The sequence below is a fragment of the Nelumbo lutea genome, chromosome 2 (genome assembly GCF_056320005.1).
Source record: "Nelumbo lutea isolate HS-2025 chromosome 2, American lotus-T2T, whole genome shotgun sequence".
Taxonomy (NCBI): domain Eukaryota; kingdom Viridiplantae; phylum Streptophyta; class Magnoliopsida; order Proteales; family Nelumbonaceae; genus Nelumbo; species Nelumbo lutea.
In genome coordinates this window covers 8,224,983-8,242,590 of record NC_142685.1, presented here as the reverse complement: position 1 = coordinate 8,242,590, position 17,608 = coordinate 8,224,983, and the positions used below count along the sequence as shown (strand labels likewise).

At 36.7% G+C, this 17,608-nt stretch overlaps 1 protein-coding gene and 1 long non-coding RNA gene across 12 annotated transcripts; both read right to left on the bottom strand.

Annotated features, from left to right (window-relative positions):
• Nucleotides 1–6,245: 6,245 nt before the first annotated feature.
• LOC148868403 (uncharacterized) lies at nt 6,246–9,628 on the bottom strand. Of its 6 annotated transcripts, none has more exons than XM_088970978.1 (9): nt 9,488–9,628; nt 9,188–9,341; nt 8,854–9,082; nt 8,364–8,757; nt 8,078–8,215; nt 7,950–7,990; nt 7,204–7,260; nt 6,878–7,054; nt 6,246–6,597 (listed from the first exon to the last, which is right to left on the bottom strand). In XM_088970978.1, the coding sequence occupies exons 2-9, from the start codon at nt 9,259–9,261 to the stop codon at nt 6,388–6,390; spliced, it is 1,320 nt and encodes a 439-aa protein (XP_088827104.1). In that variant the 5' UTR covers nt 9,262–9,341; nt 9,488–9,628; the 3' UTR covers nt 6,246–6,387. The 6 variants fall into 6 exon arrangements, with proteins under 6 accessions (XP_088827104.1, XP_088827105.1, XP_088827102.1 ...); XM_088970979.1 differs by having other exon boundaries at nt 8,854–9,079; XM_088970976.1 differs by having other exon boundaries at nt 8,854–9,079; nt 9,211–9,341.
• Nucleotides 9,629–10,053: 425 nt separating this feature from the next.
• Nucleotides 10,054–17,547, bottom strand: LOC148868402 (uncharacterized). Of its 6 annotated transcripts, none has more exons than XR_016107462.1 (7): nt 16,513–17,547; nt 16,196–16,363; nt 14,965–15,268; nt 14,728–14,870; nt 12,524–12,615; nt 10,904–10,993; nt 10,054–10,374 (listed from the first exon to the last, which is right to left on the bottom strand). It is a non-coding gene; the product is annotated as an uncharacterized LOC148868402 (long non-coding RNA). The 6 variants fall into 6 exon arrangements; XR_016107461.1 differs by having other exon boundaries at nt 16,196–16,349; XR_016107463.1 differs by lacking the exon at nt 10,904–10,993 and having other exon boundaries at nt 16,196–16,349.
• Between the last annotated feature and the right edge of the window lie 61 nt (nt 17,548–17,608).

Genomic DNA, 17,608 nt, shown 5'->3' with positions numbered 1-17,608 from the left:
AGATACATCAATCTACACACAAATCTCACAAAAGTGTCAAATAAGTTTTGAAATAACTATTAGTGTATTACCATAGTCAACAAAAAAATAGTATCTCATTTATATTCTGAACTCATCACATACATGAATCCTAATTCAAATAAACATAGACAAATACATACATACATACATACATAACTGGAAGACGAAAAATCACTTACTCAACACATTGAGTCCAAAGTCCCAATATAAGTGAGTCATAGTATGTCCAAAAGCCTATAAATCAATAAATAATTATTATAATCATTTTCAAATTTAATATTGATAAGTTTATGATGTAAATGCTTCGAACTTATTATATCAGTCTATCTAAACTTCAAGTAGTTTACAAACTGAGGTTTTGAGACTCCCAAATTTCTAGTTTTTAGCTTGCATGTTTACAAGACCGAACTTTTGCATTTAGAACATACACTCCAACCACCTAAAATAAAAATTTATTATTTCAACATAAACTTCCCACAACATATTACTATTTAGAATAGAGTCCATTCAAAAATATCACAAAATGATTGATTTAAGATAACTAAGGTTGTAGACCAACATTCCCAGAATTTCCAAATTTACTATGTTCATGGACCCAACTTTTAAGACCCATAACTTTAAGCTCAAACATCTATTTTGCAAGTGTGACAAATTTCCATGAAGGTCTCATGGTATATTTGCAATTTAAACATCACTCCCAGCCAAAGAGATCATTGGATGACCCCCTTTTAATAGCATGAAATCATCTTATTACTAAAATTTTCCTAGATTTAACGTATTTAGGATACCAATTTTGAAAAAAAAAAACCATAACTTTAAGTACAAAAATCCAAACGAGGAGTTCTATGTACCGTTAGGATCTCGTTGAGAACTGCAATTTAGAACCAAATTTTGCTTAAAAACATTGCCTTAATGTCGGTTTCCAGTGGCCTAAATTTGGATGATGTCCAATGTGTTTCAATCCAAAATTTAACCCAACTTTCCTTCCACAAATACATAAGACACAAGGTTGGATTTGTTGGAATCCTAATGACATAAGGCCTCTATTAGAACTATTTTCTTTGTTGGAGAGTGGCTAGAAAATAATCATCCAGCAAAAAAAATCCTAATTTTAAGTTTAATACACAAGAAAATGAAAAACAAAAACTCAAGAGAAAAAAAAAAAAAAAAAAGACTTGCCTAAAGAGCAATTTGATGCCAAAGAATCATTGAGAAGTAAAGGCAAGGTTCAGTACATCTATCCCTCCCTAGACCTCGCATTGGTGGGATCCTCGTGCTAAATCAATTTCAAAAATAGATTGGAGATGCTTGGGGTAGTGATTCATATGAAGAAAATTTTGAAAAATAAGCATTTGGGTCAAAGGTAACTACATGCGTAGTTAGGACATTTTTGTGCCTCTTGTTAAAGGATTCTAAAAAAGGGGCCTACTTGTAGCCGTATTAGAAAGTTCAGGGGAGGTGATTGCAATTAGGAAACTTTAGAGAAGGTTTCATCAATAGTCAAAAACTTCGGGGGGGGGGGGGGGGGGTCAGCAAGTTACCCAAAATTTTAATTAAACCTACATTTGACATTTCAATAATGGAGGATATGTTTAAGTCTAGTAGGTCAGCCCATAAGGTATATTTAAGTTTATTTTAAAACCTTAAGGTATGTTTAAGTCTTTTACCCTATACAATATTAGAGATGTGCTGAAATGTTCTTTTGCAAAATTTATGTACCTTTTTCATAGTTTGTATATGTATATTTTTAAATTTTTATTATTTAATTATGGCCCACCACCAAAAATTAAAACAATTTCATGTTGGGTTTAAATTTTGTATTTTATTTCCATCATCAATAAAACAATTGTTGCTTGTCATATTTATTTTCTTCAATATGATTAATATAAAATATTTGAGATTTGTGTACATATTTCTTTTTTTGTATTTATTTATATTTAAAAAATTATTATTTAACTATGATATCATATTTACTTGCTATTTAGATGGAAGAGTGATTTTGTTTTTGGATCAATTTTTAAAAAAATGGGGTTTTTTTATTTAAAAGTATTGGAAATAAATCTAATTAATAGAATTTATTAATAAAAAATACCTCAGATATAGAATTTAACTAGAGAGAATGAGAGCTAATATCTTAAATATAAAACTTAATGAGAGAAAATTAAATAAGGTGAAAGGTAATAATTCAAATTACTTTTTAGTCCTCAATTAAAGAGGGACTAAATTCGGAAGCGGTATTTCAGTTAGGACGAACAATTCCACACCCTCATTTGTGCATTTAATAGTAGTATAAATAAATAGGTAGAGATTGGTAGAGGATAAGTTTAGTGATTGTCCAAAAATCAAAGATTGGTTTAGATAATTTCTCTATTGGAGTTTACGCTTAGACAAAAGAACATGTGTGTGTTGTAACAAAAAAAAGAAACAAAAAAGGATAATTACTTCTATATAGCTTTAACATTTGAGAAACTGCTTATATATACCTTGAACTATCAAAAACAACTTATACATGCCTTTATTGACCTTTCATATGTTAACTCCAACTGATAAAACTTAAAGAACTGAATTGTCCTTTAACGGTTGATTAAATTTTCAAAACATACCATTTTCTCCTCTCTTTTTCTTCTTTTTCGTTTTTCATTTTTTCCTTCTTCCTCGGCTATGTATTAGAAATCCTAATACGACTGGAAATCGAAGTTGTCATTATCGAATAAGAATTTCATAAAGTGGACTAGGAGTTTCAAAGAGTAGCAAAAAATCGCCCCACTCTGTGTTGAATCCAAGAACATCATTGATCACTCACTTCTAGACAAAATGATCAAATCTTTCTTCACCATTGCTGTCGTCCTTCTAGCCAAGCTTAGAAGCCCCTAATCTTGTTTATAAGCCTGTGTTTGGTTTGAAGGAAAAGGTAGGGAAACCTATACAGGTTTTTATAGGTTTCCCTACCTTTTCCTTCAAATCAAACATAGCTTTAAGGATGTCTACGATGTCTGTAGAATCGACCATGATTGTTGTCAGGAAGTTCGCCTAGATGTTAAAAAAACATGGCCTTTCCCTACCTTTTCCTTCAAATCAAACATAGCTTAAAGGATGTCTACAATGTCTGTAGAATCGACCATGATCATTGTCAAAAAGTTTGCCTAGATGTTAAAAATTTAAAAACCATGGGCTTTGCCATTTACTTTCCGTACCGGGCCAGCATGGTATGGCCTGATTTACACCTCTAGTCTGATCAATAATAGAATATGTTCCAATTTATCCCTTTTCAAAATACTCATAGTGCTCTTCTTTTAGATGAGTTTTTTACATGATGATGCTGAAGCCCAAATTCTTGGGTCCAATTAATGCACAAGATAAAAAACGAAGCTGAAACCATGTAAAACCTTATCCCTCAAGACTAGTATGTTTAGATTTAACAATGAAAGAAATAGATGCTACGAGAAACAATAACAACAAAGACAGATTTTTTTTTTGTTAAAAAAAATAAATAAAATCTTGAAGCCAAACTAGGGTTCAATTTGGAAAGGATACAAATATAAATATATACAATACAAATACATACAAAATAATACAAATGTATTTATAGAATAATATGGAGTTTGAACTGAAACAAAACCAAATATTCAATTTCTAGGTTATGGGTTTTGGCTTTCTGTCATAGAATGTGGAGCAATGTTGGTATTATGAAAGAATTTAGAGTAAGCTATTAACGGCTCTAAATGATACACTGAGGGTGAGGGTGGTCCTATTTATGTTATTTATGTTATGTGAGGGCGGTAAACAAGACATGTATAAGTTGTTTTTAGAAGTTGAGGTATATACAAGAAGTAGTTTTTATATATATATATATATATATATATATATACATGGTGTATGAAACATGTTGCAAATGCTTCAATTTCATGCTTGATATCTCTTAGAATTAATCAGTTAGAGGACAAATAAACACAATGTTGTCAAATTTGTATCATTCACAAATCCAAAAAGGCGTGTGAAACATGTTGCAAATACTACCCACAACTAGATTGGTCCAATGAACCATGACATCATATGCATAAATATTGATATATTATACATATTATATAGTTGTGGTTGGAGAATTGTCAATATTGGATGATTACGCCCCATTTAATGAATTCTACCGGCTTAAATAATTATTAATTAGAATCTCTTAAGTGCACAAAGGAATAAAAGGTGGCATATGAAAAACGTAGCTTGTACATAGTAATGAATCTGGCACCATGAATCAATGGATGTGAGAGAGAGAGAGAGAGAATTTTAATAACGGTCTTTGATGGTGTGCGATTTGAATGTTCTTAATTGGAAAGTCACTTGGATGTTGGTCACTTCGCGAGTTGGTTCAAATTGCAAGAAAATAGATCAGAGAACCTAGGTGGCTAACCCGGCGAGGTCACTCTGATGCTTAAATTAGTATTGTATTCTGATAGCGAGTTGAAAGTTTGAATGCAAATAGCTAGTGAGCAAGTAATCACATGTATCCTATGCTATGGGGGTTAATGCCCTTATATAGTTGGGCTACCGTGAGCCCCAAAGAGCCTCTCCAGGATCTTCATATCGAGTGGTAGGAGTTCGTTCCGTTTTGGAAGGTGGCCAACATACTAGCTGATAAGGTTTATCATGTCCATCGGATTCGGGTGGAACGAGGATAAGGATTATGGTTACGTGGCATTATCCCAAAGGGCTCGGGGACAACTGCCGAACTTCTAGAATCTGTTATGTGTCATCTCGGCACATGCGGTCACCGAGGTCCCCTGGCTTCAACACTATCTGAAGTGACTAAGGTACCCAAGGTGCCCTAGTTTGGGTACCCAAGGTGTTGAGTCATTGCCAAACTAGCAGGTTGCACCCACGTGTCCTCTATTTATCAAGTCGGGCCAAATCACCCATCATCAATCTTATTATAAATAGTAATGATGGATCTCATTAAAGAAAATAAAGACCCAAGTCCTAAGAAGGCTTTATTGTAACTTTTATATTTTTAATAATTTAATTTAAAAGTTGATGACCTTTGTTTTGGTAATCAAACGAACAAAATAGAAAACCGCATATATGAGAAATGAGTTTGTATGAACTGTGGGGAGAAGGCCCTTCACTTTCCTCTACTTCTCTTTTATTTTCTCTCACACCAAAGACAACCTTATATGATAGAAGTTCGGAGAGGAAACTTACCAGTTCAACGCTCCCTGTCTTGACAATCATTTTGATCAGCAAATTCCAATTTGGAGGATTTGAGGTGGGAGAGGGGGGGTCCAATGATTTATTTTAGGGAAAATTCCACTTTAGAACCCTGAACTTTGGGGGTAGTGTCAAGTTACCCGAACTTTCAAATGTGTCACTGCAGTACCTAAATTCTCAAAAAGTGTCAAGCCGGTCCCTGTTGTTAACCGACCGTCAGTTATCTTTTGAAAATGTCAAAACTATCGTTCAAAAGATGTTGTTCATTGTCTTCTACCTTGAGACTGAACTAGTTATCTTCAAAGAAAAAGAGAGAAAAATATGAAATATGATAAAGAAAAACAATAACTAAAAGTAAAGAAATAACTAGACAAGAATGTGTTTTAGATTTAAAAGTAGAAGACAATGACTTCATTAGTCTAGAATCTCAACCTCAACCGGTTCAGCCTCAAAGTAGAAGACAATGAACAACTTCTTTTGAAGGGTAATTTTCACATTTTCAACAAATAACTGGTGGTCAATTAACGGCAGGGACCAATTTGGCACTTTTTGAAAGTTTAGGTACTACAGTGACACGTTTGAAAGTTAGGGTACTAACTTGACACTACCCCCAAAGTTCAGGGTACTAAAGTGGTATTTTCCCTTTAATTTATTGATTTATTTATTGGTTAAAGGGGACCAAGGAATCGAGGAAAGATCCAACATCCGGCAGCTGATATGATTTAAGGTACTCCGAAATTGTTGACCGAGGTTCAGATGGATGGCCTGCATTAATGGAGTTCGGATCTACTGACCACAACACATTGCTGGCCATGCTCATCCAGCTGCACATTGAGAATATTGGCAACGACAACACAAACCAATGTTCCATATGTGCGGCTGGGTGAACTTGGTCAGCAATGTGTTGTGATGATCTGGAATTGCATTAATGAGGCCTATATCTTTGGGCAGCAATGATTACGGCATTATCTTGATCAAATTTTTTTTTTTGTTTTTGATACAACAATCAATAACTTCTTTATTGCTTATAAAGCCACAAGGATGAAAATGTAGACTGTTTTTATACAAATATTTACAACAGAGGCTTTAATTATATCAGTTACAATCTTGTCCACCTAAAGATTGGACCGCCTTTAAATACGACATTCTCAGTAACTTGTTTTTTTGTCAAGGATTCAACACTAGGAAATCCTGTAGAATTTGCTCCAATATTATCACGCAAGCAAATAGCCCTACCCCAAGAAGTGCAGGCTTTGCATGGTAGAGTATCTTCTGTTTACTACCTTCCCCTCTGCTACCAATGCATGAACTTGAGCGCATTACCCACGCCATTGCTGGTGGGAGGATTCCATAGAGCAGTGTCATGCAGTAACCGCCCTAATGTACATTCAACAGTTGATTAAGAAACCCAAATCAAGGTTCTCTTAAATTCATTAAAGAAAGAAGCATTACCAGCCCCTAAAGAGCTTAAACCTATTGAAATAGTTAGATTGTAGAATGTCTGAAGCTGCAGTAAAGATATGTGCTACTATGTTTCTTTTTCCCTCTTGATAGGACCTCTTTTTTATCAGTACCTCTTTGTTGGACCTTAAGAGGTGTTTAGGCCTTTCCAAATGGAAATATCACATACATACTCAAGCCTATTCCTTTTACTTACAGCAATGTCAGTGGCGGTATAGAATGCATCTGGAACAGTGCTTGACACAAACAGAGGCGGAGCAACAGCCATTGCTGTTGCTGTGAAGCTAAGCTTGTTACTACTCCACCACTTTCTCAGGGCATAAGGCATAATCTCATCTTTCAAGTCGCTTGACATTTCATTTCCTTCAGATTTCTGCAACAATAAGTCAATAACTATTACCATCATCAATTAGTGCTAACCAAAAAGAATATGGTAATGCCAAATGCACGAGAAAGAATTGTAGACATAAAGGATGGATGAATTGATGGATAAATAGATAGATAGGGTAAAGTGTTAATTACATGTATTTTGGTTGGCGGATGGTGCCATGAAAGATTATTGAGCTGCTCCACAAAGAACTGAGAGAATCCAAGTAGAGTGCCTATCAATGAAGTTCCTACTGCAAGAAGTGAAAATGCTTCTACCATAACTGAGATGCCGCTCCATTCAACTCTAGACCAGAATAAACATGCTTTGAGGTGTTAGCTAAGCTTTGGGACAAAAGCTTATCAACTGGATGGCCACAGTTAAAGTTCTAAAGACCATGCTCACTCCAAAATTCCTGTCGTCACAGGAATTTTGCAAGTACAACTTGAGCTCTTACATAGACAACTATTTTATAACTTATTAGAGCTGTATTGGATTCTTTAGCAGGAAGTAGAAAAGTGGGATGGAAAAGACTCCAAAATCTGAAACCTTGAATTTTAATGCCATTTGGCTCCAAAAGGCATGCTTCACAGAACTCAGAGAAATGGATTTTTGGATGCTTCTTTTGTCATTACAATGGAAAATAGAATGACTGGGGGGAAGTCATTCCAATATTCACCGAATCACAGATTCAGTATCACTTCTTCATTTCCATCCCCTAATACAATTACAGCCTAAGAGGATCTTCTGAGGCATTCAATCTAATTTAGAGATTTAACTACATTATTAGCAAATCCACAGGATCAAGAACCCCATCTGCTTTGGTTGAAAGACCAAGTGCAATTGCATCCCAGATAAGCAGGGAAAACAATGGGACTAGACTACCAAGAATGAAAGATACCCTGATACGTGTGAGATTGCCATCCAGGTATGCACAAATAACTGCAAAAATATAAACCATCATAATTCACATGGCAACACCTAGTGTGAGATGAATCCATGAAATTCAACTCCATGTTTCATCGGCACCTGGGGCTAGATCATGATAGACCAAAGAAAAGATGATCACAGGAATTGTGGATGGAACTTTCCCCCAGTTGCCTGATGCCTCTAATCCCGACCACCCTCCAGATAACACAGCCAGCACCTCAATTGCTACAAGTAAACCTGTAAATCCCTTTCCTCTTATCAGAATACGCCAATACATATATGAGTTTTAAGTAAGACCCACGAGGATGAAGAATAAAAGTATGGAATGCGCAAAGAAAAGGATACAACTAAGAAAGCATGTATAGTTAACATTGCTGACACACACCTATCATGGAGGAAGTTAGCCATTGATTGACTTGGTCAGTGGCCTGGGTCCCACCAATGGATATGAGAATGGTGAAGAGCGAGGTGAAGAAGATGCCCGAGATTGTTGTTGGTAAGTTGATCAAATGATAGAGAATTTCCCCTGATTTGGATGTGTACGCCACCATAGAGGTATAAGCTAAGAAAATATAACTGACAGTTGCTAGAGTTCCACCCCATTCTCCAAGTGTCTCTTGAGCCATGGTTCTTATGGAGATAACCCCTGGGTCTCCTTGCTCCCTTCCTTTCTCCCTCCTCCTTCTCATCAGACCCACATTTATCTCGGCAAGCAAGGGGGCTTCAACGAGAAGAAATATCCAACAAACAATTATAGATACTGCACTGGGGACGAATCCCTGCAATGCAGAAATGAGCACAGGCAGCTTACTAGTTGCTAGCATTATTATATTAGGTATGATAATGAGAAAGAGTGTCCACAAGATAATACATACAGCAGGGGAAGTCCTCTTTGGAAGAGCAAGTATTCCCGAGCCGATACTGGTTCCGATAATCAGACTTACTGCACCGAGCACGGTTCCCTTTTTGTCGGACGCTTCGATTGACTCTTCTCTTAGTTGCATACTACTACTTTTTTTGGGCTTGGTTATGAACAGCTTCAGTTTTCCAGTAACGGGTGTCCGCTTCTGATGTTGTTCATGGCCGGAACAACCATAGTAGCTGCTGCCAGCAGAACAGAAATTCATGGTAATTGGAAAATTGGTGGAATCCACTAAATAATTCAGGCAGACGTACATACGCACGCTAAGCCTAAGAGGAGATACATACTAAAATAAGTCAGGCAGAAGTACATGGCTTTGAAGCAAATTGAAGCACTGCCCTCTCGACGATTCCAAGCCCATGGCCGTGGAGGATATTGATTTTTACATCGGTGGCCTATGAGATGCGACGAGAAAATTACCTTTGCCTCCATAGCCGATAGCTGTATGTGTTTGTGAGATGAGTGAGTGTGTGAGCGAGAGAGGGAGAGAAGGAGAGAGAGATCTCAGATAGATAACCAACAACAACTACAAGAAGGCCAAACACAAGAGAATGAAAGAATGAGTGATAGAGTATAAAAGTACGTGCCCAAGTATCTGGGAAGAAGGCGGGTCCCACGACTTGTATATGATTGGTTATTCGCCTAGTCGGTAATATGAACAGCTTTTGCTGAAGAAGTGAATAGTCACTCTCACTCGGCGTCCTTTCCGGGGCATGCTACCTACCGATCACCATTCAGTCATTCACCAGCTCCTTGCGGGGCAGCCCTTTGTCGATTCAGGTTGCTCTGAAAATTGAAATCACGAAAACAAGGCCAATCTTTATCGGCCTCTTTGCACATCCCATGTTTTATTTTTCAAAAGGCTGAAATTTTCTTTAAAATTTTCCCTTTTCCTTTTGCCTGCCTAATTTTTTTCCGTCCATGGAATGACCTGCCACAGAAGGGAAGGGTGTTTTGAGTGGGTTTAGTCATTAATAACATCAGAAAGCAACAGTTCAAATGTTGAATGACCTGCCACCAAGACTGAAAGTTCGAAACAAATGACATCTATGATTTGGGTGGATTTCTGGATCTCTTAATTTGCTTTTATTTTTGTAAAGATACCCGAGTACTGCAATGGAAGAATTAGTGTAATCAATACTCACGAGATGCATGCATGATGTATGATGCATCTTTCCTGCTGGCTGCTTCTCTTTTTTTTTTTTTCTTCTTTTTTGGGTAATTTTTCCCGCTGCTCTTGAAGAAACCTTACCGAGGATTTTGCACGGTTGCACCCGGATAGAACGCACTCACTTTCTTCAGATCCGCCTTTGGATTGTATGAATTGAGACTGTAATAGAGTCAGCACATTCTAGATATTCAATAAATGGGCCTTATTTTCTGGAGCCCAATAGTTGGTCTACTTTGCAAATACTGTATCTATGTCGTTCATTTTAGCCATAAAGCCGGCAGGAACAGGAGTTGGACTGCATGCCTGAATAAACCATATGAACAGAGAGTAATAAAAGACGCTAACATAATAAAAATGCAGTGTAACGTAAAGTATGAATACACAGATGTCTCTGGATGGGTTTGTAGTGTAGGACCGTTGTTGGATAAATAGGATACATGTTTAAATGCTCAAATATGAGAAGAACACAAATACTATTTTCCCTTTCCTACGAGATTAAGCAAGCCATAAGCATTCATAAATAAAGGAGCGTGGCTATGATGAAGCAAATCCAAAATTAGCATGGAAATTCTAATAGCACAGGAAGGGTAGGTGCACTTGGGGTGCCAGTGCAGCTTCTTCATCGGTTTGCATGCTGAGAAAGTTTATGCAAAGCGGATTGGTGTTTAAAATGAATTAACCCATCTCCAAGTATAGTGAACACGACCAAGGTAGAACTTAGCCTAGGTTAGAAGTCATACGGCTGCAGATTGGAAGGAATATCCTTCTATCCAGGTAATAACTCAAACTTATCATCATCTGGGATCTGGCACATGGGATTTCATTGGTATACCTCATTCAATTGTCTCACTCAATAGCTGCCACTGAAATAAGCAGACTTGATTATGAATTCCGTGAGTTGAATGCCCAACAATCATGTACCCTGAAAGGATGGCAAGACAATTCAGTTTAATAAATGTGTATATTGATCCATCTGCAGCAGCATTCAAACAGAGCTCCTTTCATTCTTGTATTGTTTCTCTTGTACATTTGGGAGTTTTGGTGGCTTTTTGACTCTCATCCAAAGAAGCACTTTGGAATCTTAGAATAAAGACTAGGGTCAGCTGAAGGCCATGGAGGTATCTCAGATTAAGGGAAAAGGAAAAAAGAAGAAAAGAAGACACATACAAATGTGTAATACATAAGAATGTACATGATTTGCAAATACATTACATTCACATATCATATCAAGGATATATAGTGTTCCACTTAAGGCTGTCAAAGATAACAATTATATAATAATTAATATTTTCAATATTTCATTTTTATATAAATCTATTATGTAATTTAAAAAATAATTATTTTTAAAAAACTTATTTTCTTTATCTTAATACACAGTAAAGCAGATTTGGATTAAATATGAATACAATCGGAGTCTGATATATTGAATGTCAGATCTCAGATTTGAAGTTTCAATAATTGGATTGGGTTCAGATGTGGCTGGATCCAATCCAAATCTGACCCTATTACAACCCCCCCCCCCCCCCCCCGTAGTTCCACAAATCTGATAACACTGGATAAGACAACTCTAATCTGAGTCCCACCAAGCCTAACAGACTTTCTGAACTCATAAATACATTATCAAATTATCGATAGAAAACACTAGTATAAAACCACTGTCATCTTTATGATTCTAACACTCATTCCAGCAACACCCCCCCCCTCTCTCTTTCCACCCCGTGAAAAAAGGGGGAATGTCCAAGAGCATGGAAAAAGAACCGTGGAACCGCATCCCTGAACAGTAAAATGTTATGGTGGCATAGAGTTGATGCAAAAAAAAGGAATACTTTCCACCCTTGCCTTTTGCTAGACTATCTGCAACCAAATTGAGCTGTCGCTAAAAAAAGACACAAGCTCCAAATGTCTCTTACCCCATTCCAGTCCCTTATTGAGCTGTGTTGAGCCACCTAACAGCCACCCTCACCAGAAATCTGTTTTATCATTAATGGCAACAAAAGAGATTTCATTAAAAGTGGAGGAACCCCTACTACCAGGACGTGACAACAATGATACTTTTTGCCAGCTTTTATTGTCCTGCCATCCTTCTTTGACAGTTCTTTATCTAAAATAATGCCTTCAAGCTTGCAAGCTTGGGCTAGGTTTAAGATTCTAAACTTGTTCCAACACAAACTTCGCCTGGAATTAGACAGTTTAACCAGGCCTTTGACTGGAACCTAGGGCTACCCTGAGTTCAAGGCTTCAGGCTTGGGCTGGAAGGGATAAATCAGGCTAAGCTCAAACTGTCTCTTCATGGACCAGCTCATACAAAGCAAATGCCTATCATGCATAGCATTGCAGCAACCACAAAGAACTACACTATCAGAGAAGATATGCAGTAAAAGCATCAGCAAGTTAATAATTATAATACACCAGAATGACACATTAGAAAACTGTTGAAGTGAAGAAACCAGACCTCAAGGAAGCTCGTTAACCATTTTTTCCATGGTAAACCAGACTTTCATTGTCAACTGTCAATTCCTCCACCTCCACACAAGTTGCAAAAATCTTTCATAACCAAAAATAAAAAACAAAAAAAAAATGTTATATACAGGTCCATTCAACCCCAAATAGTTTTGGATAAGGCTAAACCAATTTGATTGATATATACAGGCTCACAATTGCAAATAGTTTCAAAGGACAGAGATGTGTAACAGAACATTATCCTGTATTAAAAGAAGTCCATATGTTAACAGAACAAAAAAACTGTTTTAATTCAGAAGGCCCAATTTTTCTCCCTGTCTTATAACCAGATGATCTAACAAATCAACAGGTATGCCATGACCCATGAGGATTACTAATACCTGCGCCTCAGCAAGCTCATTAAAAGAAAGGGGAAAATGAAAAGTATGGTTAACTTATGCTTACACAAGAATCTTACACATGAGTAGATGGTTGTAGGCCCCATTCTGGTTATCCGGCATTTATGTGAGAAACTTATAAGGCCGAAATTACTGAATTATTTGACATGTGACTAACTAATTTAGAGGGGCCCTCATCTGGACAGTCTGGATCATCCGCATCATCTCTACACATGGTATAAATAAAATAATTCATGTAGAGATCCCTAATTTACCTGATTAGAAAATCTTTTTTAATATAAGATTAACTTTTATATTATGGTCTTTTAGTGTACAGATATACTTTTTGCATAGTTCACTCTTGAAACATCACCCCATACAATCAGGGTAAAGTCCAAATAACATGCCATTGAATTAAAAAACCAAAGAGGTAAGTTCCTGAGCCAATTCCAAATTTCTGAACACTGGGGGAGGGGGTACACTAAAGTATGTACCATATGTTACATGTTCCTCTGTTAGTTGCAAAAATTACTTTGATAAGCAACAGAATTGATTCAGTAAATAAACAGGCCAGCCTGCTCACAAAAGGAGAAGCAAGCCAAGAATTACAAGAAAAGCTCCATATAATGAAGCACTAGACAGCAACAACAGAAACAATACAATACAAGAAAAAAAAAGTAATAATTACAAGCTGTTACAAATTGCTCCCAGGCCCTGGACAACCCCATCCTAGATGACTTCTTAGAACCTCAGCCCTCTATTGACACTCCTTGGTACCCAATTGAATGAGCTATTCAAAGTGGTGGCCACAGATATGAATGACAATGGGGTGGGTTTGGGGAGGACTTTGTAAATTTTAGACCTTGCCTCCCCAAACCTCCCAGCCCATACCATCCCCAAAACCTGCAGCAGGTTGGATTTTCAAAATCTAAACCCTCCTCACACATGAATATGCAAAACCCTCCCTGACTGTACCTTCCCCACATTCAAGGGTGGGGCGGGTTGAGTTGGCAGGTTGGATCTAGAACCCACATCTGATTTCCTTTTATTTTTTGTCATATATAAACAAACATCAAAATTTCCAATTATTGGATTGAAACATGTAGATTTAATTGTCCTTCACATAAGATCCAAAGAATTATTTAACTCAACATATAATACATAAGTTTATATGCCTTACAACAATAACTTAGGGGGCGTTCTACAACATGAATGTTTTTGTTTTCATTTGTTTTTGGAATCGCCACATCAGAAAAAAAATATATATATATATATATATTCTTGAACTCTGTTTTTGTTTTCAAAGTGATAAACAAGTTGGTTTTGTTTTTCAAAAAACAATACACGTTTTTGGAACCAACAAAATATTGGTTTTTAAAACAAAGGCAGATTTTCTAATATAGAAATTATATGATTTGTACAACATGATGTTGAATAATCAGATGAAAACATGTTTCTGAAACCATATTCAAGAACATATTTTTGGTTTCAATTTTGAAAACAAAAACATATGCACACAACCAAGAACATGTTTCTTGTGTTTTTGTTTTAAGAAACCATCTATTTTCAAACAAGATCATCTTGATTTGTTTTTGGAACTGGAAACAAGAAAAACAGTTCACATTGTAGAACACCCCCTTAATTATAAGCACTGGGGGTATTAAATCCAATATGTGGGTCAGGGAGGGTCGGGCTTAGGCTAATACCATTCCCTACCCATACCCTTATGGGTTGTAAAATTCCAAAAACTTGTTCCTGCCCCAACATCCATTCTTCAAAAAAAAAAAAACATTCTGTCGGGGAGGGTAGGGGTGGGTACCTGTGGGGTAGGGTGGAATTTGTTAGCCACAGATTGCACCTGTCTCACCATTGGCCAAAAAGTTGTAAAACCATTATTGAAGAAAAAGAACTCTCCAAAGTGCAATTCAGGTATGGAAAACATTTCATATCCAGCACGTGAACCTGAAAATTAAGACTGGATGATTCAGGAAAAAAAAAATTATAAAGGCTAACATAACTCCTTTAAAGAATGTAAAAGGTTTAAACAAACAGTGACCTCATTAATAAATACTGCCACTCCATTAATATAATGGTTTACAACGTGCCATCAGCAAAGCTAGCACAGTGGGTTTAAACCATATACATCTCCACATCCCATGCATCTCAAGATAATATACAAGCAATAGAGAATTTGAAATCTGCCCAAAATCATTGGTGGGAAAACTTGTTTAGCTCCTTTCCTAGCTTATCAGTGATTTCAGTCTTTCTAGGTTTTATCATCTGGTCTGTTAGGGATAATATATCACATCCACCATTGAGGTCAAGAAATTTTCCACATCCAGATCACATAGTGCTGTATCCTGAGGAGAAGGAAATAAAACTAATACGTTAATACTTAACATGAAATACCAGCAAAAAAAATCATAAGTAAAACTATAGTATGCCCAGGCTAGAAAAAGAAAACTAAAGCTTCCAACTCATTAAATTGTTTTTGCTCTCCTTTCCCCTCTTGGTGCAACCATAAACACAGGATGGAACCCAACTGCAGAAAGAATTGCCTTGTGGGTCCAATCTTATCACCTAAAGAATCAATATATCATCAAGAGTTCCAGCCTCTAAATATAGACACATCATAAACTATATAGCATGCATTAAACACCCAACCTGGAGAAGGATTCTTTGTTCTCTTAAACACATAATTCATTGATTATTAAAGACAAAATGAGTTATTCTAGCATGGATTGAAAACTAAGTTGAACCACCTCTTTTTCCTTTAGGAAGTGGAATATACACTTCAGCCTCAAAGGTCAATTTTTGTAGAAAAAGACTCACTTCTACCCAATCTTTTAACAGCTCCATTATTTGTCTCAATAAATACAAATAACCAAAGGCAACCTGAAGTTGCAAACTTGCAATAGGGATTTCATGAGGGACTGGACAAAAGACACTGAATGTATTTTAAAATCTGAACATGCATAAGCAGTGCAGTAGTCAGTGCCCAAACAGCCTGGATAAATAAGAAAATGCTCAAATGGCCTATGGAACATTTGCCAAAATGAAATATAATATGAATATATATAAGAGAATTTGGAACTAATAAACCCAAGTATATTAAAATTATATATCCATCTCCTCCACTGTCATAAGAAAGAAAAATGAATTCATTAAAGCAGGTATCTTGCACTAGAGAGGATCAATTGGTTGGAGCACTGCATTGAGACCAAAAAGCTAGGTGCTTAGTCCAACATACCCGCGAAAATATGGAGCAAAAAATCAAAGAGACTAACCTTTTCCTTAATTAAAGCATCATATATAGTTGGGTCCAACTTCAGTCTTTTGGTTCCTTTAACAGTTTTTGTTCCAACGATTACACTACTAATGCTCCATAGTCCATACCCGCCGGTCATGCTCACTCAGCTCTTCTGGAGAGAGCTCAATCACCTGAAATAAGTTAGCTAACAAAACAGAGAGTCAAGGAAAGTTCCAGATCAAATTAACAAATAAAGAAAAATCTAAGGATTGGATAAGCCAACCGGTGAAGAAATAATGGCAGCCAAACAGGTGCCCAATTAAGTAATTCGGAAAATGAAAAGCTATAACTTACCTCTCCTTCAAAGACTTCCCCATTTTCCATAATGCGTAGAGTCGTAGACCAGTAGCCCTTTGGATGTTTTCCATTAAACCTTCGGGTTTTTTCACTTCTGATGAATATAGTTGCAATCTAACCATCGACTGGTAATTGAATTCCAGTGTGACAAATTAGAATAGTCCTAATAATATGAGAGACAACTTTGTTTCCAATCTCCAGAGATATTCCGAGGCCAATGTGGCATTTACCATTTCAGGAGGTACAGCCAAAAATACTGCTCGGCCAGCCATCTTCTTCTTCTTCTGTATGATATCAAGGACATGAGAAGCAGCTTCTCGAGTCCCCAGCTGACCCACAATCCAACCAGCCATAGGCATTGCTCTTCCATTAGGCTAGAATCAGATATATGGCATGGCGTCGTAGCAAGATTGTGTCAGTGATGAGCGGTAGTAATTTAGATCTTAAAACCCAAGACCTCGGTTCAGGTTTGACCCATTAACAAGTCCCCAAAATGATATGAGTATGGACATAGATAGAGTAATTAACAAAACAAACCAAGTTCATTGTGCAGTACAAGGCAGTTTGGGGAAGGACTGATGCGGTTCACTGGAAGTAACTTGCTTCTCTTTCTTCGCTAACAAAGAAAAGACAAGAAATACAAAAAGGCGAAAGGGTGTAGCCAGCTTGGGGGAGTAAGGCAAACAAAAGAATCCTCATTCAAATATTTAACTTCCTGAGCTATATCATAAGCTGGCTTAGTGAAGTTCCTAGATTTATATACAAACTGTACATGAGCAGAAGATTTAGATAATACTCGTAATAGAATGTGTAGATCCCAAAAACTTCCGGTAAACCGCAGCAGTCCTTCCTTTCACTGTCACAGCACCCAAGTATGTGAACCGCTGAAACTTGATATCGAAGGTCTCTGTGGAAATAAATACAAGAGGAATGTGATTTCACTATGTATTGACTATTGAACAGTTGAACTTTGAATATTGAAGTGAGTATGTATGAGTAGCCATTTCTGCTTCTTCGTGGTGGTCCGAACTCGAAGTCAAGTCTGAACGCTTCGAACTTCATGGCATCTCACATTTTTGCTCGAAGGTTTTAA

Excerpts from the sequence above, each read along its gene's own strand:
- LOC148868403 (XM_088970976.1), bottom strand. The coding sequence starts at position 9,332 with ATGGAGGCAAAGGTAATTTTCTCGTCGCATCTCATAGGCCACCGATGT. Across the intron at positions 8,758-8,853 it reads CAAAGAGGACTTCCCCTGCT|GGATTCGTCCCCAGTGCAGT; the intron begins GTATGTATTATC and ends TCTGCATTGCAG. Across the intron at positions 8,216-8,363 it reads GCTAACTTCCTCCATGATAG|GTTTACTTGTAGCAATTGAG; the intron begins GTGTGTGTCAGC and ends AGGGATTTACAG.